General features: G+C 39.6%; 2 protein-coding genes across 4 annotated transcripts in view; one reads left to right on the forward strand and one right to left on the reverse strand.

The window, feature by feature from the left end:
• The window catches only part of CDKL3 (cyclin dependent kinase like 3), a 108,885-nt gene extending 107,646 nt beyond the window's left edge, over window positions 1-1,239 (reverse strand). The window contains exon 1 of one of the 2 annotated variants that reach the window (XM_035697242.2): window positions 1,105-1,239. The gene's annotated coding sequence lies outside the window, so the exon portion shown is untranslated. The remainder of the gene's footprint in view (window positions 1-1,104) is intronic. The other variant, XM_049091780.1, reaches the window with a different exon arrangement.
• Window positions 260-17,797, forward strand: UBE2B (ubiquitin conjugating enzyme E2 B). Of its 2 annotated transcripts, XM_025433233.3 has the most exons (7): window positions 260-489; window positions 1,656-1,724; window positions 3,745-3,825; window positions 5,784-5,809; window positions 10,238-10,327; window positions 14,778-14,866; window positions 16,457-17,797. In XM_025433233.3, exons 2-7 carry the CDS (start codon window positions 1,681-1,683, stop codon window positions 16,583-16,585), a joined length of 459 nt encoding a protein of 152 aa, XP_025289018.1. In that variant the 5' UTR covers window positions 260-489; window positions 1,656-1,680; the 3' UTR covers window positions 16,586-17,797. The 2 variants fall into 2 exon arrangements, with proteins under 2 accessions (XP_025289018.1, XP_025289017.1); XM_025433232.3 differs by lacking the exon at window positions 260-489 and having other exon boundaries at window positions 1,543-1,724.
• The last annotated feature ends 7,831 nt before the right edge of the window (window positions 17,798-25,628 follow it).

Raw genomic sequence — 25,628 nt, forward strand, 5'->3', positions numbered from 1 at the left:
GCATTTTACTGCATACATACTGACCCGTATGTCTTCATCCTTAGCTATGGTGAGAATTAGGATCGCTACTGTGGGAGGCAAAAGATGAGAATATTCAGCTTTTAACTTTCAGAATTTCATTTGTGGATGCATCGCAGAACCTATCAAGAGTTAGGTTTGGCTTACTTGATCACCAATGAAGTTATAAAAGCAAAAGATAGAATTCAGGGTTTTGAGAAAAGGAGACAGCAAGAAAGTGAGGGAAATTAACGCTTTCAGTTTCCAGGAAACTATGGGCAACTTGGTGCAACGCTCCCACTATGCCTTGGGCTGAAGAATTACCCAGAAGGATATAAGGTGTTCAGAGTCCTCCAGACCAGCAAAGCCCTGAGGCCAGGAATCAAAGGCAATGGAAGGAGGGAACTCAACACCTCTGAGCAACCTGGTGGACATCTCAGACCCATCTGCACCTTACTTGCTGGTGTAGGAAACCTGAAATGAGTTATCCAGGTTAGCTATATAACTCCCACCCACGTCTGCAAAATCTCTTCCCCACATCCAAGTTTTTAGGCTTTCTTGACAACCAGCCACCCTTCTAAATGCTTTGCGATCTCATCTCCATGTACCCTATCTTAGCCAGTCATGGACTTTGACACATTTTGACACCAATCCTCAAATGAGAGGAGGCTTATGTTAAAATAAAATTCTGTAATTCCATAGAGATAGTCAACAAACCTTAAGACAATCTCTATACCATTTTTTTTTTTGTCTTCGGAATTTCCAACCCTGCAAACCCCATTGTGATGCACATACAGGCTCTTTGGTGGCCTCATGGAAGCATTTCGGGGAATTTTAGTTGGTGTGGGCCTCAACATTTCAATGCTGGGCTAATTATGAAAAACAGAGGTTCCCTCACTCTGCCCCAGGTACCAGATTTGATAAGCCACTGAATCAACCAGAAAAGATTTTAAGTCCGTATTACTTGTAGCTGTTTTTAAAACTTAAGCAAAACAAGCTTTTGCTTCCGCAACGACCGCAGACCCTTTTCATGAAACTGGAGGGAAAACTTACTAAAGACCCATACCCGCCCTCAACCCCATAAACTTAACTACCCGCTCCATAGACCTGAGACTCAGATTCAGACGACACTTTCACGTGATCCGTTCCAACCTCGTCATAGGGACACGTGGTTCTAGATACTTCGTCCCCTCCCCCTCAGGGGTGGATTGTTGACAACGCCGCCGGCGGTCACGTGACCTTACGTCATCCCACCTCCTTTCCCTGAAATCTCTGGCCCCGGATGCGGCTCTCTGTCCCCACCCGGTCGAGCTTAAACTACTAAAAGGGGGAGGCATAGGATGGTGTTTCGGTTTCGGGGTCTCTTAATCCACAACCTCCAATCAGAGAACAGAGAGGACTAATTTATCTATTATATTAGGAAGCCAAAATTGGTAGAGCCCTGCCGCAGAGCTCCCAAAACGGGTCTAGACGCCCCGTGCCCTTCTCCCCCAACCCCCTCACCCCGTGGTACTGGCGGAGGGCGGAGGGATCTGGAGGCGGCGGAGGGAGACGTCATTGCAGGGTTGTTTGTGCAGCCTCGGCGGCGGCGGTGACCCACAGTGATTCGGCCGCCGCGCCGGGGGGTGGGGGGGCTGCGCGGGACTCTTTTCTTTCAGACTGACCGCGGGGCAGCTGGGGAGCATGTCGACTCCGGCCCGGAGGAGGCTCATGCGGGATTTCAAGCGGTAAGGGCGCTCACCTCCGCCTGGATGACGGCTCCTCCCCACAGCTATGGGGCTGCAGGGCGGGGATCCGGGACACCTTCCTCTCCTAACCCTAAGAGGGCCTCCTCTGGGCCCAGGGGTCCCGAAGGAAGCCCAGCCCCAGTCCCGGTTCGCACTCCTTCATCCTTGCTCACTCTGCCGACGTAAGAAATTTCGGTACCCCTCCCCCAAAAGTAAAAAGATGGCTATGGTTTGTCCTAGGGTTCCCCGCTGCCCACTTGGGTCAGCCCCCCGACGTCTAGTCCTAGAGCTCAAGCTTCATTTCCCCTTCCTCTGTCCCCCCAAAGCAGACCCTTGGAGAATCATATTCCCTGCTTGCTGCACCAGTTTTGCTGGATGGCCCTGCGGTCTTAGCTGAGGGGCAGGGTTGGGATGAAAAGCGCCCCCCCCCCCTTCTCATTCTCTCTGCAGCGAGGGTGGGGTCTGCAGCGCGAGGTCCGGGGGTTATTAACCCATCCTCGGAAACCCGACTCTCCCTCGCCGCCCGAAAGGACCTTGAGAACTGGCTTAGAGAGCTGGGACTCGGGCTGGGAGCCCGGGCTGGGCTGCCAGGGCCTTCTGGAACTCAGCTCTGTGGCCTGGTGTCTAAAGCCCTATCTATAGCCTCCAAAGTCTGGAAAAATGCCTTCCTTGAGACTGGCGCTAACCTGATACTCGCTCGGCCTCCTTTTGTAAAATAGGGTTTTGTTAGGAGGTGTTGGGGTTAGTAAGGAGGAAGTGACCTTTTTTTCAGTTTACCTTTGGATACTTGGAAGTACGGAGGCCGATAAAAATAAGAAAACTTACCATTACGATCCACTGCACGTTTTGTGGGGGTTTTGTTGTTTTCTTGGGGAGACCTGCTCATAGAAACTTGGGTTAGCTGTCCAGGAAGCAACCTTTTAACTTCGCCATTATAAAGCCATAGGTGAGGCATTTGGAAGCCATTGTTTTAGGCTTTGGGCAGTTTATCATTGAATATATTCCTAATGTACTTTCAGTGGGCTAGAAGCAGCATAAATCCATTAAGGCTTCTGGTTATCGAGGCTTGATGTGTTTGAGGTTGACTGGAGAGAACTATTTTTATGTAGACTAATTTCAAAGTATCTATGTGACAATCACTACATATTGATATATGTATATAAAATGCTATATTTGTTTTAAAAGTTTGTCTTCTGAAGCTTAAAATCAAATTTCACGTTAGCTCCGAAGAGTGAAATCCAAATAATAAAACTTGCAGTTCGTGTCCATTGTTACTCTGGTTTATTACTGCCTTTCTCTGTTAATTCTGAATTGAACACATGGCACCTTTGGTAGTTTTCCAAGGGGCTTCAGGTTACAAAAATTTGATTATGACAAGTGTTGGAAGGTAGCTTTGTATCGAGTCTCTTGATAAAAGAGGTAGATTTAGCTGTAGCGCAGATCTTTAAAATAGCGACTGATGAAAAAACCTAACTGAAGCTTGATTACTTTAAAAGCTACTGCTAATTGAAGCAAATAGGAGAAGGCTACTCTCCTAAAACTAGTTTCCTAATTAAATTGAATATAAGTGTTTTCAGTCATTTAGTGTTTGCCTTGAGGATCCTTTTTTTGGTTTTGGTGGGGGGCGGGGGTGGTCATGTTGCACAGGTAGCTGTGGTTTGGAATCAGACCGTCTTTGCATCTTTAGAGCACCAAAAAAGGTGGTCTGTGAAAATCGGACTCGGGGCCTTTAATTTTTGTTGATGGCATTCTGTGTGTATCACTTCTCAAAGGTACATCTTAAGCTTGATATTCAAAAAAGGATGAGTCCAAAGGCCTTTGGAATTTTAGTCAATTTGGAGAGGTGTTTAAGAAGTATATATGTGGTTGATTTCTTTTTTTTAAAGTCATATTATTTTCCCCCTAAGCACAAGAACAAGGAAATGGTGTTAAAGTAGGTAGAATAGTCCATAAGGGTTCTCTTTGGCCTTCATAGCGACCTTAATGTTCAACTTTGAAAATTACTACTCTGGATTTCTAGATTGCAAGAGGACCCACCTGTGGGTGTCAGTGGCGCACCATCTGAAAACAACATTATGCAGTGGAATGCAGTTATATTTGGGTGAGTGGAAAGATATAAAAAATGATAGGTATAGTAATTCTTTTAAGAAAAGTGAATGTAGCAAGTAGGCAAAGAGGCTGAGGTGGAATTGAGGGCTCTTACAGAAACTGCAAAGTAAATTAGAAAAGAAATTCTGTTAAGTATTTCTGCAGTTAACTAAAATTTGTGTTGTATTATTTATGATTTTACAATCACTTTGGGTTTTATCTGATAAAAATTAAACAAGAAAAGGTAAATTATTGTACAGAATAAATTGTACCAAGCAAATGTTTATGCTTGCATTCTTTTGGAACTGTAAAAAGACTAAGAACTAAAAAATACCCAGAGCTTCCAGTGTGGCAAGAATTCATGAGAAATGTATCACATGTTATATATATAACACTTTTTTTTTTTTTTTTAATAGAGGCAGGAGTAGAGGGGGGAGAGAGAGAAAATCTCAAGCAGACTCCACACCACGTGCCAAGCCCAACGCAGGGCTCCATGTCACAACCCTGAGATCATGACCTGAGCCCAAATCAACCACTGAGCTATATGGGTGCCCTGTATATATATGCCTCTTAATTTAAAATTTCCTTATGTCTTTTATTTTTCTGGACTTGATCTCTTTTTCTTTCACACTTTTTAAAACCAGGGGTTTGTACTAAAACCTTAAAGGTACACCTTCATAAACAATTCTGAGTAGCCATTGAATTAGTTATGAAACTATATTAAATACTAGTGGAAAAATGAGTGTAGTTTATTCTTCTAAAGAGATTATATTTGGGGTACCTGGGTGGCTCAGCGGTTGAGCATCTGCCTTTGGCTCAGGTCTTAGAGTCCTAGAATGGGGTCCTGCATCAAGCAGGAACCACCACCACCACCACCACCACCACCACCACCCCACCCCTGCCAATGGAGCCTGCTTCTCCCCTCTGCCTATGTCTCTGCCTCTCTCTCTCTCTCTCTCTCTCTCTCTCTCTCGGGAATGAATAATAAAATCTTTTTAAAAATAGATTACATTAAATTCAGGCTAACATGCTTTGAGGTCCTGAATGTGCCTTGCAAGAAGAAATAACGCTTGATGGTGCTGCTTAGGAAAGATGAAATTGGGGTATGGAGGCAGGGAAAAGGTTTGAGCAAAAGAAAGTGGCTTTCTTGGTTACATCAGTTCTCTAGCTGTTTTGAACAAGAGGTGTTGCTTTGTTGGGAAGCAGGATGCTTGGTTTGGTGTTATATAATTATCTTGCAGGGGCATTTCCATCTTATTGATGTGAATTGAAAATATGATTTTTTCTCTTAAGAATATACATTTACAAAGTGACTGGTTGGTATTTATGAACTGAATTGGTGCTAAAACTATGAGGCTTGTCTTTGTAAATCCCCCCTAAAATGAAAACCTAGAATAGCTATCCTTTATGCCTATCTCTATAAAAATCTAGAGCTAAGATGGTACTAAACTATCAGTATCTTTAAAACTCCACAAATCATTAGAATAAGCCCCCTCTTTCTCTGTGTGTTTATCCTTTTGACTCTTAAAAATCAAGAAAAAGAGGGGTGCCTGGGTGGCTTGTATGGGCAACTGATTCATCATCTCACCTCAGGTTTTAAAAGGTTTTTTTTTTAATTTTTATTTATTTATGATAGTCACACACACACACACACACACACACACACACACACACGGTGCGGGGGGGGGGGGGGGCGGGCAGAGACATAGGCAGAGGGAGAAGCAGGCTCCATGCACCGGGAGCCCGACGTGGGATTCAATCCCGGGTCTCCAGGATCGCGCCCTGGGCCAAGGGCAGACGCTAAACAGCTGCGCCACCCAGGGATCCCTCACCTCAGGTTTTAGATCTCTGGAGTTAGGCACTGTGTTGGGTTCTGCATTGGGCCTGGACCCTACTTAAAAAAAAAAAAAAAAAAAAATTAGGAAAAGGCAGAATGAAACATCTTTTAATCAGAAATCTTCTTGTTTTCAGACCAGAAGGGACACCCTTTGAAGATGGTAAGTCATTCTCAATTATGTTTTCTGTAATACTAGGACGCTGCGTTTAAGTAAATAATTGTTAACACCAACATACTTAAAACTATTTTCTGTATCAGCTTGACCACCTCCATTGCCAGTTCTTTGTGTTACTTTGGTATTTGGCTGTAGAACTGTAGGCCTAGATAGTAGGTTAATGGTGGATAATGGTGCTTTTTTAACATTGTTATCTATGTTGATAAAGTGTCAAGCTGAAATTGTTCTTAAACTTTCATAGCTGAGGCATCTGGCTGGCTCATTCAGTAGAGCACGTGACTCTGTCTCAGGGTTGTAAGGTCGAGCCTCACATTTGGTGCAGAGATTACTTAAAAATAAAATAACTGAAATCTTAAAAGAAAGTAAGAAAGACCTGCCAGTAGCTTCACATACAGTTGGCTTTTGACACCCATAAGTAGCATTCTGTGTATAATCTTTTTACTTCTTAAATTTAGTATTTCCACCAAAAGCCAGGAAAATGGGAAACTGGTCCTGATACGTATTTATAATTGCACTTTTCAAATTGATTGTAATCGGGTTCTTAGATTTTCTCTAATTACAGCATAGATTTTTAAAAATTATTGAACAGATTTGTTTTAATTATCAAAATGTCTCCAGAATTAACCCATTGAAAATATTTGAACAAAGATACTATTTTTTAAGGAGATAACCTGAATGCTTAATAGGGGAAAATGGTTAAGCAAATTATGAGGTATCTATATTATGGAATATTATGTACTTGTTGAAGAATAATAAGGCAAATCTGGACATATGTCTCGAGACAAAGTTTTAGAAAAACGTATATTTTTACTAAACACATATATCCAAGTGTGTGGGTATTAAAGGGTTATAAACCACACCATTATCAGTGGTTTCTTCTAAGTGGGGATAAGGAATTGAAGAGAAGTAGCTCTAAGGACTTCAGCTTTTTGCACTGTACCAGGGGTTCTCAGGTGGTCCATAAACCCCCTTCAAGTCCCTGAGACTTTCTTGGGTTCCTTATAATTAAAACTGTCTTTATAATTTAAGACATTTGTCTTTTTTTGCTCTATCAGCGTTTGCAGTGATGGTACAAAAACATTAGTGGCTAAACTTGGACCTATGCAGTTTAGCATCTTGGTACAAATTAAGACTGTCTCTAAACTGTACTAATAGTCATTGTATTCTTTGCTTTTTTTTTTTTTTTTTTTTTTTTTAAAGATTTTATGTATTAGAGAAAGGGCATAAATAGTGGGAGGAGCAGAGGTAGAGGGAGAAGCAGGCTTCCCACTGAGCAGGGAGCCCATTGGGCTCAATCCCAGGACCCTGAGATCATGACCTGAGCCACCTAGGCACCCCTATTCTTTGCATTTTATTTGTTGGTTTTAGTTTTGGTTTTTTAAGATTTTATTTATTCATGAGAGACACCGAAAGAGAGGCAGAGACACAGGCAGAGGGAGAAGAAACAAGCTCCATGCAAGGAGCCTGATGTGGGACTCCATCCCAGGAATCCAGGATCACACCCTGAGCCAAAGGCAGATGCTCAACCGCTGAGCCACCCAGGCGTCCCTGGTTTTGTTTTGTTTTGTTTTTAAGTCATCTCTACACCCAACATGTGGGGCTTGAACCCACACCCCTAGATCAAGAGCCTGACTGAGCCAGCCTAGTGCCCCATATTCTTTGCATTTTTAAAAAACTGTCATTTTCGCTTAAAAATGTCTTGATAGCAAAGGAAATTCGTCTTGATGAAAAAAGTAGATATTATTAATTATTGACTTTTGAGTATGCATTTTTAAAATATTCTGTGTGATTAAGTGGGAAATACACATAAAACACTTCTCTTATGATTTTCTGGAGGCAAAGCACTTTTGCAATTGTTTTGAGTTGCAACTTACACTTTTTTTCATGGAACATTTTTACTTGAATGAGAGACAAATTGATAATTTAGACTCAACTGTTTAGACTCATAAGTGACTGAAATGAGCTGTTAGATCAAGGAAAGTAACTGACAGTATTGTTGCTGCTGATAAAATAATGGTTTCCCAGTACTTCAAGACTTCTCTGATAAACATCAGTAGGCAGTATTACCTAGTTGTTATATGTTTATGGATAGTGTGAAATGAAATGTGGCAACATTTACAAGATTTGTATAATTCATTGAACCAATATTTTCTGAATGACCAATGTATCATGTTAGAAGATTATGGATGGATAAAACATTTATGCAATGAGTAACAGATTTTAGTTTAACTGATGCAAAAAGTTTATATTATTTCAGTCTACATTGCAGCTAACCTTTAAAAGCTTACCACTTCCTTAGTATAGTAACCAAAAAAAAGTATCTACAGTTATCTGAGAAAACTATGAAAATATTTTTTCATTTGTGTATTTTTGTGAGGCCTTATTTTCTTCTATATCTCATCCCAAAACAACATATTGCAACAAATCGAATGCAGAGGCAGCTGAGAGAATCCAGCTGTCTTGTATTAAGTCAATCATTTAAGATTTGCAAAAAATGTAAAACAGTGCTAAGCTTTTTACTAACTTTGTGGGGAAATATATTACTTATCATTAAATGTTACTCAGGTTATTTTGTAGTGAGTTTACAGTAATTAGTGAATTTTTAAAAATTTTCTGAGTTAGGGGTGCGTGATTGGATCAGTTGGTAGAGCATGTGATTCTTGATCTCGGGGTCATGAGTTACAGCCTCACATTGAAAATAGAAATTACTTTTTAAGGAAATTCATAAGTTAAATACTGTCTAATACAGGAAATACTAATAGTTAACATCCAATAGCACTGGAGGCAGTTTGTACGAGTTCATGAGAACAGATTGTTAAAAATTGGGGGAATTTCTGCAGGCTATTTATTAAAGAGCCAATATTTAAAAGTGAAATGATTTTTCATCTTTGGTGGAAATACATAAAATGGTATGCTGTCCCATGTATCTCTTTCCAGCTTCACATTCAGTTGACTTCCCATTGGAAGCTTGGTGTTGGTTGGGAATAGGAGTATAAGGGGGTCCTGAGACTCCATAAAGTGGAAGGAAAAAAACTTGAAAATGGCTGTTCCATATTTTGTAGGCTGAAATTCTTAAAATTACATTTTTTTAATTAATTAAAATTCAAACCTTCAAAATTCAAGTTAGATACAAGGCTGTCTTCACTATTTAACTGTATGTTTCATAATAGTCTGATATAGTTGGAATATAAAATAGACAACAGATTTTGCTTGTATCTTTAGCTTCCCTCATCCCAAATTTCCAAAGGGCAAAAAAAATGTAAAAAGGTAGAGGTTGGGACACCTGGGTGGCTCAGCAGTTGAGCATCTGCCTTTGGTTCAGGGCATGATCCTGCGGTCCCAGGATCAGGTCCCAAATCGGGCTTCCTGCATGGAAGCCTGCTTCTCCCTCTCACTGTGTCTCTGCCTCTCGCTCTGTGTCTTTCATGAATAAGTAAATAAAAATCTTTAAAAATAACAGTAATAATAATTTTAAAAGATTTAAAAGGTAGCGGTTGTATACCAAATATGCAAAGATAAAATATCAGATAAAATAGAGAAGATTGTTTAGTTTTTCTAAAACTACATTGATGAAATAAGGGAAGAACCTTGTAGGGACATCTGGAATGTCTTTTATTGAGTTCATTAGGAAAAAGTCTCAATTTACCAAGTATGTTTAAGGGGCTGTAGTTAAAATACCTCTCCAACCTTCAGGTGGATTTCTTCAAAATAAAAGAACTCTGGATAATGAATAAATAGAAGTCTAAAAGACCTACCAAACCAGTAATAATGGTCATTTCTGCAAAACAGATTTGGAATTGGGAGTTGAGAGAGTTCTACTTTGTACCTTGTGAACAGATTGACTTTGTTAGAAATGTGTAATTTTTTTAAAAGCCTGTGTCTGTACTGACCATAAAATACTGCTTTGCAGAATGTACCACATTGGTCTATAGGCAGTTACACTAATACTTACTGGTTTTTGGCATATTTAAGTGCAAGGATTCATGTGTGGACAGAAGAGACCTTTTCGATTAATGTCCATGCCTCCAATCTAAGTCCTTTGTCATGTGGTCGTTAACCCCTCTTGAAATCTTTTACATACCCTCTTCTAAGCTATAATAAACTAGCTGTAGTTCCCCAAATGTGCATTTTAAATTTCAGTAGCTAGGGCCAAATTGCTTTCCAAAAGTATGGCAGTTTCACATTCCCACCAATAGCACATCAAAGTGTGTTCCCAAGTGCTTGCCAATGCTGCATGTTACCAGTCTAACGTAAATCAAAGTATATTTAGTATGTTTTATGTGCTAAGGCAGAAGTGACATTAATTTTTGTATGGTTGTGCAAAAATTAGTATGGGTTGGGAATTCATTGATGAAGAGATTAAAAATTAATGCTTGTCTTTACCATAATTATTTTGGTTTGTTTTCTATCTAGGTACTTTTAAACTAGTAATAGAATTTTCTGAAGAGTATCCAAATAAACCACCAACTGTTAGGTTTTTATCCAAAATGTTTCATCCAAATGGTAAGTAACATTTTATTAAACTTCACAAATGATGGGGGGTGGGGATAGTTTTTTCCTTCCTTTTAAGAGTTGACCCATACTTCTCACTGCTAGGGGCCACTTCTAGATACTGCTTCCATGTCAGTATTAGCTACATTTTTGTACCCTAGAATCTTTAGAAGGTTCCAAATTTCAGGTAAGGTTTTAATACTTTTTATTTTAAGATTTTATATATTTATTTACGAGAGACCCACAGAGAGGAGCAGAGACAACATAGGCAGAGGGAGAAGCAGGCTCCCTTGTAGGAAGCCGGAAGCAAGACTCAATCCCAAGACCCTGGGATCATGACCTGAGCTCAGATGCTCCTATACTTTTGATTTTAAAATACTATCCATGTGTAGAAATGTGAAGGATACCAAAAAGAACTTGTCACTTAAAATTTAGCTTTTAAAAAACACAAAAAAGGGTGCCTGGGTGGCTCAGTCAGTTAAGCATCTGCTTTCAGCTTGGGTCATGATCCCAGGGTGCTGGGATTGAGCTCCACATCAGGCTCCCTGCTCAGCGGAGAGTCAGCTTCTCCCTCCTCTCCTCCCAACTTGTGCTCTTTCACTATTTCTGTCTCTCTCTCTCAGATAAATATTTTTTAAAAAACACAAATTAATGCTTATACAAAATTGAGGTCATGTATATAAAATGACTTATTTTAATATATTGAACATCTTTCCTTGTTAAATATCCTTTGCATCATTTTTTTCTTTTGCATCATTCTTAATGGCTGCAAAATGTTCTCTGCGATTATCATAATTAATGTATGTCCAGTTGGTGATTTTCAGGTTTTTTTTTTTTTTGTAAGACTTTTAAATTTTATTTTGAGAGACTGCGAGCGTGAGTTGGGAGAGGGAGAAAGAATCTTAAGTAGGCTCCACACTCAGCAGAGCCTGCCTTGGGGCTCTGTCTCATGACCCGGAGATCAAGACCTGAACCAAAATCAAGAGTCAGTTGCTTAACCAACTGAGCCACCCAGGTACCCCAAGTTTTTTGTAATTTTATTTAAAGATTTTATTTATTCATTTATGAGAGACACAGAGAGAGAGAGAGGGGCAGAGACATAGGCAGAAGGAAGAGCAGGCTCCCTGTAGGGAGCCTGATAAGGGACTCGATCCCAGGACCCTGGGATCACGACCTGAGCCAAAGGCTCAACCACTGAATCCCCCAGATGCCCCTGTTTGTAATTTTAAACAGCACTTTGAACATTCTTGAAAAATTTTCCCAAATACCTGTGAGAGTATTACAGAATAAATTTTTAGAAGTGGTATTATTGGGTAAAAAAATTCATACATTGAGACGCCTGGGTGGTTCAGCGGTTGAGCATCTGCCTTTGGCTCAGGGTGTGATCCTGGAGTCCCAGGATTGAGTCCCAAATCGGGCTCTTGCAGAGAACCTGTTTCTCCCTCTGCCTGTGTCTCTTCCTGTCTCTCTCTCTGTCTTTCATGAATAAATAAATAAAATCTTTTTTTTTTTTAAGTTCATATGTTTTTAAGGCTTTTTAAAATATAGTTTTCCATTTTTTTTTCTCATTTCTATTTTCATTTGGAGAAATTTTTTTTATTCCTATTTACCATAAATGCTGAGTGACTCTGTGTAATTGATATGCTCTTCCGTAACTTCTTGTTCACTTCTAATGCATGTATATTTCTGGATTACAAATTAGAAAAGTTATTTTCCAAAATATTTAAGCTTTCCATTTCGTAGCCTTTGCTCATTTAAATATGGACTTCTCCATCAGTTAACTTAGTTTTAGAAGGAGTCAGTTTACATTTATTCCACTTTAGTTTTGTCTGACTTAGACTTGTTATTGAATTGACCCACAATATAGTAAGGTTTTGTAAATCAAGGTGGGAAAGACTGTAGAATGTGCAGAGGGGATCTGTGTATAGGTGTAGTATTTTCATCCTTTTGTATTAACAATGGTTTATAACAATGTATTATATATACATTGTATTATATACAATTTAACAATGTATTATAACAATGGTTTCTCTTTGTCTTTTATCAGTAGTTTTATTAACTTTCTGGTCTACCTTTTAAACATCTTTACTTGAAATATAATTCACGTATCATGCTGTTCATTCATTTAAATTTTACAACTCAGGGAGTTTTGGTACACGGAGTTGTGCAACCATCACCCTATCAATTTTAGAACATTTTCATCTCCAAAAAAATCCCATGACAGTTGGCACTCACTCCCTTTTCTCCCAGCACCCTAGCCCTAGGCAGTTGTAGTTTCTTTATAGATTTGCCTGTTAGGGGGGTGCTTGGGTGGCTTAGTTGGTTAAGCATCTGCCCTCGCTCAGGTCATGATCTCAGTGTCCTAGGATAGAGCCTGGATTGGCCTCCCACACTCAGTGGCAAGCCTACTTCTCCCTCTCCCTCTGCCCTTCCTCCTGCCCATGTTCTCTCTCTCTATTTGAAATAAAATCTTAAAAAAAAAAAAAAAGGAAAAAAAAAAGATTGCCAGTTATGGACATTTCATTAAAATGAAATCTTATAATAAATATAGTCTTTTGTGACTACTACTTTTAGCTGGGATAGTTTTTCAGGATTCATCCATGTTGTAACTATATTTATTCCATTTCCTTTTATTGCTGAAATTTCGTTTTATGGGTATATACTATACTTTGTTTACTCATTTGTCAGTTGATGTTTATTTCTTGTTTGCTTTTGGATTACTTCTTAGAAGTAGTTACTAGTTCAGAATTTTAAAATCATTTTGTACTTTTATGGATTTTACAGGGGTGATCATTGTTCTTTAGGCTTGCCAAGTTTGATGTTCATGCGGGATAAATACTAGGCAGTTGACTGGGCTGCTTTAAAGTGGAGCTTTAAATCTGCTCTAAAACTAGTAAGTCGGGCAGCCCCGGGTGTCTCAGCGGTTTAGCGCCGCCTTCAGCCCAGGGCGTGGTCCTAGGGTCCTGGGATCGGGTCCCGCGTCGGGCTCCCTGCATGGAGCCTGCTTCTCCCTCTACCTGTGTCTCTGCCCCCCTCCCCCGTGTGTCTGTCATGAATAAATAAAATCTTTAAAAAACAAAACAAAAAACTAGTAAGTGGAAGTAGCTAGCACATGAATGGTGATTGAGGCCATGAGAGTGAATAACTATGCCCAGAAAGTATATATACAGGAGGGCAAGAAGGAAGAGGATTGAGAGGGCCCTGAGAAATGACAGTATTTAGGGATCCCTGAGTGGCGCACCGGTTTGGCGCCTGCCTTTGGCCCAGGGCGCGATCCTGGAGACTCGGGATCGAATCCCACGTCGGGCTCCCGGTGCATGGAGCCTGCTTCTCCCTCTGCCTGTGTCTCTGCCTCTCTCTCTCTCTCTGTGACTATCATGAATAAATAAATAAAATCTTTAAAAAAAAAAAAAAAAAAGAAATGACAGTATTTAGATATAATTTGCCTCCTCTTCCCCCCAAAAGCCTTACTTAGTTGTGTCTTTAGGTAGAGGATCTGGCTTGCTCCGTGAAACTTTCCAAAGTTTGAAAGTATAACATTTAAATGCATTTATTCTTTGTCAACACAGCAGTTATGGAAATTTGTCATATAGACAGAGTCCCACAAGCAGGTAAAAAAATTTATTCAGTTTCAGAGGGAGGAGAACCTTCCAAATATTAAAGACTTAAAATCTATTAATCACTTGATTTTTAGTTTATTTTTTGAGTATGAAAGGAATGCATATCGTAAAAACAAATCCTGAAATACAAGAATCCTTTTATTTACAGAGAGCCAGTACTTATATTCTGGCATTTAGTCTTACAGATGTTTTGTGACTACACAAAATGTCAAAATAGTTACGTGGTTCAAATGAAAATATTTAAATATTTTGTAAAAAAAGGACATCCTCTAAAAATGGAATCTTAGGTGTAATGCATTGTGGAGGTCTTTCTGCATTAGTTAACAGAAGGTAGATATGTATCATTTCTCTTGGCTACATTGCTGTTGGTTATGTGATATGAATGTACTATTATTTAGCCAGTCACTTCTTTATGAACCACAAGGTAGTTTCTAATTTTATACTCTTATAAACAGTATTACAGTGAACTTCCTATAAATAAAACTTCGTATGTTCACACTTACTTGTTTTAGAAGTAATTTCTGGGAATGTAATTATGATGTTAAAAAATAATTTTTTTTTCCGGAGCTTTATTTAAGGAATTTAGAAATAGGGGATTTAAAAAGATTGTATAGAAGATGGGTATTTGAAAAAATTTAATTGTAGCAAAGCCTCCTGACAAAAAGATGCAAAATAAGAGACCTTAGTTATAACAGTGGTTTTTCTGTGAGACAAGAGGGTTTGGTAAATAATGATTCAAAACTTCTGACTGGGCCAAGCATTCTGTTTGTGGCAAAGATTTCTCTTTAACTGTTAAATATGATAAAGTCAATATGTAACCAATTTTAGTATTGTCTTTACAGTGTATGCTGATGGTAGCATATGTTTAGATATCCTTCAGAATCGATGGAGTCCAACATATGATGTATCTTCTATCTTAACATCAATTCAGGTAAGTGTATGTTAGGTTGCATCATGAATTTTCAAAATTCTGTGGGATAGTCAGCTTCTTTAGGAGTCAGCTTCTTTAGGAGCAGTCTAAAGACCACATGAGCAAACTTTGCTTCCTAGCACCCATGTAACCAATATCACAGTTTAGATAATCCCATGATTTTCAGACAGCTGGTCTGCTTTTCTGTCTCTCTTTCTCTCTCTTTTTTTTTTTTTAGGTTTTTATTTTATTTATTCATGAGAAATAGAGAGAGGCAGAGGGAGAAGCAGGCTCCATACAGGGAGCCCGATGCGGGACTCGATCCTGGAACCCCAGGATCATGCCCCGAGCCAAAGGTGGATTGCTCAACCACTGAGCCACCCAGACATCCCTGGCCTGCCTTTCTCTTAGTGATCACATTGGATCAAACCTACAGTCATTTTCCTGGTCCTTGTGTAAATCAAGTGTTCTCACAGGTCAAGTATTATTTATGACCATCAAGGATAGCTAGAGGATGTGGAGAAGGAAAACTCTTCTTGGAAATAAAGATGATTGCTTAGAAAAACCATAGTGACCTCAGGAAACTGCCAAGTGCAGAGAAGCATTAAGTATGTTATCCCCATCCAAGAAATCCTTTTTTAAAAACAGATAGTGTAACCATTTGCCAAACCAGTCTGGCAGATTATTTCAGAGTTGACCCTGAATGACAGTTTTAGAAGTAAAGTGAGGGATGTTTTAGTTTATGTGGGTGTAAAAGGAGCAGAAGTCAAATTTTGGTTTGTGATATTTTTAAAACTTTTTCTGTTGTATTTCTGCTTTAATTCAAGTCATTGTATAAACATTTTGAACTTCCCTATTTCATTCTCTTGATGCTAGGTGTATATATTTTCTATATTAAAGGAAACAAGATTCCCTACCCAGCTTACTATCAGACATTTGCAAAGTAAACCATAAAAATAAAGTTTAACTTTGGAAAATGTTAGTTGCTGTGCTATTTCCAAGTATTGTATATTATTATACAATAATTAATATTATACAACTAACTAATGTTAGTTGCTGTGCTATTTCCAAATATTGTATATTAACCAAATCAAGCTGTTTATTTCCTGGCTAATGCTTAAGTATGTTAAAGAAGAATATTCTGGGGCATCCTGGGTGGCTCAGCGGTTTAGCACCACCTTCTGCCCAGGGTGTGATTCTGGATACTCGGGATTGAGTCGCACGTCGGGCTCTCTTCATGCAGCCTGCTTCTCCCTCTGCCCCTCTCTCTCTCCCTCTCTCTCTCTCTCTCTCTCTCTTTCTGTGTCTCTCATGAATAAATAAATCTTAAATATATATATATATTCTTTTCCAATTTCCTTGAAATTAGAGGTCTGCAGTTGAGTACTGTGTTTTGGAAGCGTCAGTTCTTTAGCAGCAGGAAATTATTAAATTGATCAAGCCATTTCTGAAAGTATTTAAGACCTAAAAATACAGAAGATATACTAATATCTGCCATTTCTTTCCTGAGTAATTTGTTCTTTTATACAACCTCTATGCTCCATATCTGACCCATGTTAATGTAAAGAGCAATTCAACTAATCCTTTTTTCCCTTTTCTCTTTCCTTTCAGTCTCTGCTGGATGAACCGAATCCAAACAGTCCAGCCAATAGCCAGGCAGCACAGCTTTATCAGGAAAACAAACGAGAATATGAGAAAAGAGTTTCGGCCATTGTTGAACAAAGCTGGAATGATTCATAATAGACAACTGGTCTGTTAATTTTTTTCATCATTGTTGTGTATAATTTACCTCTCAGTAGAAAGGCTAACAAATTTTAAGTGCCACAGGTTTTAAGGATTCTGCAGAAAAAAAAAGTCCTTCAGTTTAGAACCTACAAAAGCTTGTGTATCTTGATTAATGTACTTTTTATTGCATGGTGTGAACTAAGTTATTGCTTACATAAATTTGTAATATATCCTGTTTGTATTTTTTTCCAAGTGTATAATGTTGGTGTGGAGTTTTCATGACAGAATAATACACATTTTGTAAATCTGTACTTTTTTCAAATATTGAATGCCTTATTTTTGAATTCTTTAGATTTTTAAATTGGAGAAAAGCACTTAAAGTTTTTTATATATGAATATTACATGTAAAGCTGTTAAAATACATAACTTCAGTGCAAGAGACTTTGTCACTTATTTCCTTATCTGTTTAGGAGGGGTTAATAAGTCTCTAGCTCTCCATCAATTGATAGTAGTTTCATTTCCAATTTCAAAAGAACAGATTTATATTTTATCAAGAAATTCTTCAAATTTGATTCTAACCACCAATTATAATTTTCAAACTTTATTTTGAATGTTTGAATGAAACTATATCCATTTCACTTGAGCAATTATAGACATAACTGGTTTGATTCTGTCCAACTCTGTATTTAGGCCACTTGTTACTGTTTCTTCATGCACTACTTACTGTTAAACTGTACCTTTTGCAATTTCACAGTTTGTACCTCTGCCATGAGGAATTGGCACCTCTACGGGAATAGAGAGCTAATGCAACTTACTTTGCTGCTTGATAGCACTTTAAAAGATTTTTGATAATGAAGAAAGTAAAACAGTAAACATTTATTAAAATTCACGCCCCACTATTAACACTGAGTAAGAATTGGTTGCATTGGTTTAGTAAGGCAGATACTTGGAAGGATTCTTGGTGTAACTTAAAATATTTGAAAACTGCCTTTTAATGCAATTGCATATGTTTATTCTGGAAAAATGTTTTAATATCAGGGCCTGCTGAGTTGCTTTCTCTTGTGGAGATTTTTTTTTTTTTTAATCTCCTAAGTTGTATAAAAGTTGTACTGCATCTTAGTTTACTGGATAAATTTAAAACACAGTATTGTAGAAAGCTTATACAAAGCTATCCTATGCCTTCAAATAGTACAGAAAATGGAAAATATACAAGTAAATTCTGTTGAACCACCTGTGTAGTCTTTCTAGTAGTTAAAAACAGCTATTTGAGTAACCCCAATAGTTTCTTGTCCTGTTCTTACTAGTTTAGTAAGCTAACAGCTTCTCTGTTGGAAGACTGCAGGATGGCAGTGTCTACAGCTTCTATTTATTAAGCCAAGTTTGACACTGGAAGACTAAATGTTGATGTTTCCCTTTAAAAGTTATTACTTGGCAAATTTGGGAGTAATTGTATGGTCTTAGAAAGCTTTTCATACAAATGAGAGTCCATTCACTGGAATTAATGGCCAAAAAAAAAAAAAAAGATGCTTACAGTTACTTTTTTGGTCATAGTAAATGTGATGCTTTCATATTCAGCTCTGAGACAAAGTGTAGCTTCTGGAGACATTTACTCCAATGACTGACTCTTAATATACAGTAGGTATACGAGAGTCTCCCCTCTTATTTTATTAAATGCTGTTTGTACTGCTTCAAAATCTATTTTTATCCTAATCTCTTTTCCTTTCCCTATGTAAAATTGAAATATTTCAAGTATTGATACTTAGAAGGGGGTTACATCTCACTTTGCAGGAAGTCTCTGAGCTCTAGGTCCTAAATTCAACACCTAAAACCACCTAGTTCACATTCCCACTGGAGAAAATTCTTAGGAATATTCCTCTCCCAATTACTCCTCCATTTTTTTCTTCAGCTTTGGAACAGATTCCTGTTTCTTTAGTTAAGTACTAGATGTAAACCTTTAATTTACAAGGTTATACCGTACTAAAAAGGTTTAATTTTAAACTAGGTAAATCTTCTAAATGTGTGGCATAGCAGGAGGCTAGAACTAAGTTAACAACTTATTTTGGTATGAAGCTGGATTCATGCTAAAGTTTAAATGCATTTGTGGTGCATTTTCTCTGCAGTAGTACTAACATAGAATGCTCTGTGCACATGGCACTATTCGAATCACTTTAACGTATATGACCACATTTCAGACACACGGTAATCCTGTGAGGTTGGTACAAGTTATATTACAGATGAGTGTAGTGTACAGACAGATTAAGTGACTTGCTCAAGATCAAGCTAGCAAGTGATAGAGCTGAGATTTGTATCTGGGCAATCTGGTCTTTTAGCCAAGAAGTAGACTATTCCTTAAGAGATATTAAGGGATTGAGTTCTGTTTTAGAAAATCTATTAGACTTTAATATGTCCTCCTGTTTTTAAAAATACTAATCTATTAGTCTAATTATTTAAAGTCTAATAGACTTTAAAATGCCCTCCCATTTTTAAAAATACTTGAGTTTAGACTTGGGTACAGACTGGTATCTACCCAGTGAAGACATTTTCTCGACCACCATTTTCTCCCTCTTCATTTTTGTTTTGCATATAGGAACACTTTCTAGTCTCTGATATAAAAGACCTATGACTTTTCTATAAACCACATTTTTTCCCCTTCATCCTTCAGTCAGTACCAGTCCCCACACCAATAAAAGTTCCACGAATAACTTCTAAAACTGATCTAAAAAGTCTTATTCCTGTAGGTGGAAGATAGTGGGGAAAAAATCTATTAAAGGTGCCTTATTTAATAACTGTATTTTCTGCTCAGTAAACAAAGTACCTGTCTACTTCATTGATTCACTTAGTACTCCTAAGAAAGAACCCTGGGACTCATAAAGTACAATTTAGAGTGATGTCTAAGATATTTTGAGCTCTAAGTTCTCCCAGGTTTTAAGAGATAGGGATCAACTTTTTAGGTCTCCATGGTATTTATTACAATTCCTTTCTTCTTGCATTTAGTATAATGCAGAGTCCCAAGGGAATCTCAGTTATGTGGGGATTATTATGTAAATAGAAAAGTCAGTAGTTGGAAAGCTTTAAAGGTAAATGAAATTGTCCAAAGAGCAAGGGCCTTGTGCCAAGGGTAGCCCTGTTACTTCAGTTCCCATCTAGTTAGGAAAAAAACAGCATCTGTCCGATAGGAGTAAAAAGATTAGTTATCTTTAGTTCAAGTGTATGACAGAGAAGAGAGATTAGAAACAAAGTTTTATTGTTTACTTCTCTATCTTTGAAAAAGAAGATAGAAGTGTGTGTGCCATTCCTCTTTCAGTAATTTTCCTACCTCTCCCTTCCCCCAGCTGCATTGGTTTAAAACGGTTTTAATAATGTCTTGAGGTTTTTACATCTCCTATTCATAGCATGGGCTAGGACTTTTTTTTAGTTGGGCCAGGAAGACCAAATGAGCTGTGCCTTGCATAAACCTTTTTGAGTATATGACCACCTCAAGCTCAGCAACGTGAGCTCCTTGCCAGTTGAAATCAAGAACCCTGGAAAGAAGGGCTCCAAGCTTCCTCGTTGGCATATGGAGGATTCAGGCTGGGTGAAAAGCCTGTGTGGGCTTTCAGGAACTGCCACTGAGTTGAGTGGTAAAGCTTGGCCACATGATGCTTTTATCAGTCACTTGTAGAATAATATGTTTGAAAAGACTAGAGAGAATGTACTCTGCTGACAAAGCAAATAACTTTTTAGCTGGTTAGAGAAGTCTTTATATGGTGACAGTCTTGGTTTACAAGTATGATGCTTCTGCAGTGTTTTGCGGAAAGATGTTTTTAGCCATCTAAATAAAGTCTTACCTGGAAGACTGGGATCCTTAAAGCTGCTGGGTTGGGTACTTTTCTAGAGAGGATCAGAGCTTATCTCTAAAAGGATCTCCTCAGGGTCCATCAACCTTTACCATTTAGTTGTCAGTCTTCTGGGATGCAGGAGGGTTTCTGTGGTGTCTTGAAGGCTGCCAAAATGCAAACATTAAGAGCACTTAAGGCAGACCTCTTAATGCTGCTTCCTGTCTACAGCCGAAGGTGTAAGTTGCCCTTTCCCTTCCCCCTTTACGAACCAGGCCTTTGGCCAAGAATAGCACCGCCCACCAACTGAATTGGACTGGCTGCACTCCTGAATAAGAGAATGCCAAATGCAGAGAGGTTTATACCTCTTTGGCCTCTGTATAGTCATTTTACAAAACTGAGTTGGGAGATTTTATGTTACTGTGGTAGTTGTGAGTATAAAGACCACAAGAAACTGGAAGCTTCTTGTCCTGGTAATATCCTGGGCAGAGAATAAGAAAAGAAATCAGATTCCAGCCCATGTCAGCTAAGGCCAAAGGCTTGGAATATCACCTCCAAATAAAAGCTGGATTAGTAATCTTGCTGTTTTAGTGGGCTGTGGTTATAAGCCTGTACCGGCACAAGCACCTGAATCTGGTTTCAGGTCGAGACTCCTCAGAACAGTTGGAAGGTTGCCTTTAGAAGGAAGACAGTGTCGATCCCAGGGATGAGTACAAGGGATCTTTTGCAAGCCAGCAAGAGATTGATGAACCCATCTGTCCAGGGAGACAGTTCCCCTCCCTGGCTTTTATTAGCCCTTACACGTTGGTTCTTTGATGGGCTACATATTCCTTTGCACAGAGCAGCTCGAGAATAGCACAGTCCTCAGGGCACTCTCTCAAGACCAAGTGTGACAGATCAGGTTATAAGAGCAACAATACAAGTACAGTTCCAAAGATCGGAATATAAATCCAAATAAAAGGAACCTCCTTTTCAGGTAGCCTCTGGAAATACGTGCACAGGCCTGGGCAGGAGGCCAGTAGGACAGCAGAGAACATCCAGGATCCTAGCTCCAAATCCTCTGGAGACACTGATTAGCAGGTTTCTGGGTTTTGTTATAAAAGGAAAAAGTAGTCATAAAAAATAATTTGGTAAACGCAAAAGTAGAAGGAAGCATGAGTCATTGTCTTGCCACCTGAGAAGTTGAAAACAACTGGTTTAAGGGGAAGTGGGACTGTAGGTGATAGTCCAAGCCCAAGTGTTCCCAGTCATCTGGGGCCCACAACTCACACCAAGTGGTACAGTCTCATCGATTTACGCGGTGAGACTTGGGCAATCTGCAGTGCAGCCGGTTATAGGGCAAAGGCCATGTTCATGGAGAAAGGAGCATATCCTCTGCCTTTGCAAGCCCCAGACCCTAGATCCAGGTGGTACAGGGGTTCCAAGGTGCCTAGTGTTAGAGGAGAACTGCGGTGGACCTGTAAGCTCTGGCCATCTGCTGACCCTCTCTCCTCATCCCAGAGGTTCTGCTTCTACCTCCCTCTCCAGGACTGCCAGGCATTTGATTGAGTCTACATCGTTCAGGGCCTGCTGGCATTCATTTTGTCAGCGTAACTACATAGTACTTAATGGGTGCCAATTCATGTTCAGCCCTACTCCACAACTGGAACTGAAGTGATCTGCCCTTCTGCAGCCCTGGGGATGGAGCCTGGTCTTGTGGGGCTTATTGTGGCTGCTCATTTTTCTTCTGTGTAAGTTTGTTATTTAAAACATGTTGTGTTTTCCCCACTTGGCCTCAAAGGGAGAGAAGGGTTGGAATGAAGCAGGGACAGCTCACTAAATGCCAGGTACTTAAAAAGGAAATTTTCCACTGAATCCTCCAATAAAGATCAAAGTTAAAAGGATGAGGGCAGCCCTGGTGGCTCAGCGGTTTAGCGCCTAGCCCAGGGTGTGATCCTGGAGTCCCGGGATCGAGTCCCATGTCGGGCTCCCTGCATGGAGCCTGCTTCTCCCTCTGCCTGTGTCTCTGCCTCTCTCTCTCTCTGTGTGTCTCTCATGAATAAATAAAATCTTAAAAAAAAAAAAGTTAAAAGGATCATCCCCCACACACACACTTTGAAGATCCTTACACTGAGGTGAAGTAAATCAGGAAGAAATTCTCTGCCAGTTCACATCTAGGTTCAGTTAGATATTCTTAATATGAGAAGATGTCAAAGAGAAAGGAAATGCAGCCTAAGCAGTGAGATTCTGGTCCTAGGATTCACAGCAAAGCAAAGGCTTTAGTAATCAACAGGCCTAAGAGTTCAAGGTTGAACTGTTAATTGCCCTTTCACTAAGCCAGGACGACCAAGACCTGCCTCAAGATGCCCTAACAGGGCAGCCCGAGTGGCTCAGCGGTTTAGCACCGCCTTCAGTCCAGGGCGTGATCCTGGAGACCCAGTATTCCAGTCCCACGTGAGGCTCCCCGCATGGAGCCTGCTTCCACTTGGATTATTTCTAAAGAGCCACCCATCCTTGCTTGACAGTACTGTCAAGGAAGAAAGTTCTGGTTCACATGCCTGTGACTAGGATATGTTAAGCTAATTTATAGTTCCTTCTAAAGGGAACTTCATAGTATCAATCTTTCTTTCTTGATTCCTAAGGGAGTCTGTTCAGATGATGTGTGTGTGTGTGTGTGTGTGTGTGTGTGTGTGTGTGTTTAAGATTTTATTTATTCATGAGAGACAGAGAGAGGCAGAGATAGAGGCAGAGGGAGAAGCAGGCTCCATGCAGGAAACCCAATGTGGGACTCGATCCCAGGACCCTGGGACCATGACCTGAGCCGAAGCCAGACACTCAACCACTGAGCCACCCAGGTGTCCTTCAGATGATATATTTTGTTACCCCCACTTCTTCAGCTGGTCCTCCTGTCTGTGGGCAAGGCTTCAGGCCGACCGACCTCCCTGACAAGAGCACATATGCAAAGAACTCTGTCCCTACTGCTGGCATCGTGAGAAAAACAACCAAAATGAGAAAGGGTAGCCAACACACACTGCCACCCCTAGACCTGGAAGTCCTAACTTGGAAGGGACAGAGTAAACTTTGGGGAAGAAACAGAATCTTGTCTGGCTTGCTTTTCACTTAATCAATAAATAGGCTCTTTAACGTGCTTGCTACGTATTTATTTTAATGAAAAGCCCAGAGAGATTTTTTTCTTCCCCCAGAGTTTATGTAACATATAATTTTTACATAATATATATTATGTATATGTAATATATATTTTGTAACATTTATTTATATAAATATGCGTGTATATATACACACACACACACATCTATAATCTCCATGAAGGCAGTTTTCTTGTTGTGCATTCAGCATTCATTAAAGGAAGCAATTTCCATGACTGTTTAAGTTCTAAAACTCTTGCCTCTTAAAGATCTGTGTTTAGTCCTACAGAACCAAAAGGTGTCCCTGAACTAGTCAACGATGAGAGCCATGACTAGATGATATACTTAGACCGTAGTCTTCAGACTCCAGAAGTTGACAGGCTCTTTCCAGACAAGAATACCCAGCAGAGACTTTAGAGCGAAGAACAGAGAAACACAGAATTACCTGACATTTAGAATAATATAAATCTCATTTCAGATGTGACAATGTATTTTCAGTGCCGTTTACTACAAATAGCAAAGCCTCAGGATGGGCAGGGGAAAATCCGTGCCTCTGCAAAGGTACAGAACTCATCAGGTGGGCTATAGACTCTAATGAATATTGTAAAAAAAAAAAAAAAAATTTTAAAAATTCTGGGTAACATAAAAGGGTATCATGGTTAACTGAGCACCCTAAACTGTACTGTTAGTACTTGCTTCTTACAAGGTCTTGAGACTTAAGTCTTGAACAGAAAAGATGCTCTCACACCGCCTCTCTTGTATTTCCCAACTTGTAATACGGTTTTTAAGCCTCACAAATTTGTATAGGTGACCAAAAGAGAAAGAGGCTAGGGTGCATGTGAGGAAGAGTCTCAGGCTCACTGAGCACTGGCATAGCCCTGCAACATCATTGTCTTTGCCACAGCTCTTTGTGCTAGGTATTTTTATGATCTCCATTTCCCAGGTAAAGCTAGGGAAAGAAGTCACTTGTCCAAGGTTATATCAGAGACCTTGACCTCACTTGGTCCACTCCAGTGATCACTACAGATTAGAGCCAGAAACTGCAGAGATGTGACCCATCCAAGGTGTGATGCCTGGCCTTAGGCTTGAGCGATGGGTGAGTCATGCCACTCGTCTGTTCTCAGGCAACATGCTCCCACAGCCAGCTCTCCTCGTCAGCATTTCTGGTTTTTTAATTATCTCGGTTTACTGTTGGTTAAGCTAAGACTGGGGCACTGTCTTATTCACTATTATCCCCAATACCAAGCTCAGTGATGAGTGAATCCTGCTGTGATTGTTATATTGCTGACCCCAAATGAAGTCCTTCCCTCAGTAATTATGCCTGGAGGTAATTTCTTTTTTCTTTTTTTTTTTTTTTTTCCTCCTGGAGGTAAGTTCTTAATGGTGAGTATTAAGTAAGAAATAGAGGGCTCCTGGCTAGCTCAGTTGGTAAAGCATGGCAACTCTTGATCTCAAGGTTGTAAGTCTGAGCCCCAACTTGAGTGAAGAGATTACTTAAAAATCTTAAAAAATAATGAATGTGAGTGGAAGAGGAGGGATAAAGAGAAAATTAACTAAAAGGGGAAAATTACTGTGAGAATTTCAGAGCAAAATAACATTGTACTAAACAGGTATTTCTTCAGGGGCTATATGCAAGGCAAACTCCTCAAGTCTAGAAGACCAAATCTTCAGGCTCCCTCCATAAAAAGAGAATGTGGGCTTTACTCAGCTGCCTGGGAGACCTCTAGAGATTCTATAAATCAGCTGGCTGCCTGGACTAAGCTGTGGCTTCTGGTGTCCATTTTTTTAAGATTTTATTTATTTATTCATGAGAGACACACAGAGACACAGGCAGAGGGAGAAGCAGGCTCCATGCAGGGAGCCTGATGTGGGACTCAGTCTCCAGGATCATGCCCTGGGCTACAAGCAGTGCTAAACCACTGAGCCATCTGGGCTGCCCTCTGGTGTCCATTTTAAAATATGGCCAGATGCCTTTCCAAAACTGCCTCTCCCCATGAGCTGGTAGGTACCTGAGGCCTATGACTTGATTCTTGAAAAAAAGATGGGATAAACTTCAGAAAGGAATATAATAAGAGCCGGTTTGCCTCAGTGCAAGGGGAAAAAGACCATAAAACAGAA

Source organism: Canis lupus, chromosome 11, assembly GCF_003254725.2.
Source record: "Canis lupus dingo isolate Sandy chromosome 11, ASM325472v2, whole genome shotgun sequence".
Taxonomy (NCBI): domain Eukaryota; kingdom Metazoa; phylum Chordata; class Mammalia; order Carnivora; family Canidae; genus Canis; species Canis lupus.

Coding starts and splice junctions, on each gene's coding strand:
- UBE2B (XM_025433233.3), top strand. CDS start 1,681: ATGTCGACTCCGGCCCGGAGGAGGCTCATGCGGGATTTCAAGCG. Junction 10,328..14,777: donor CAAAATGTTTCATCCAAATG/GTAAGTAACATT, acceptor TTGTCTTTACAG/TGTATGCTGATGGTAGCATA. Junction 14,867..16,456: donor CTATCTTAACATCAATTCAG/GTAAGTGTATGT, acceptor CTTTCCTTTCAG/TCTCTGCTGGATGAACCGAA.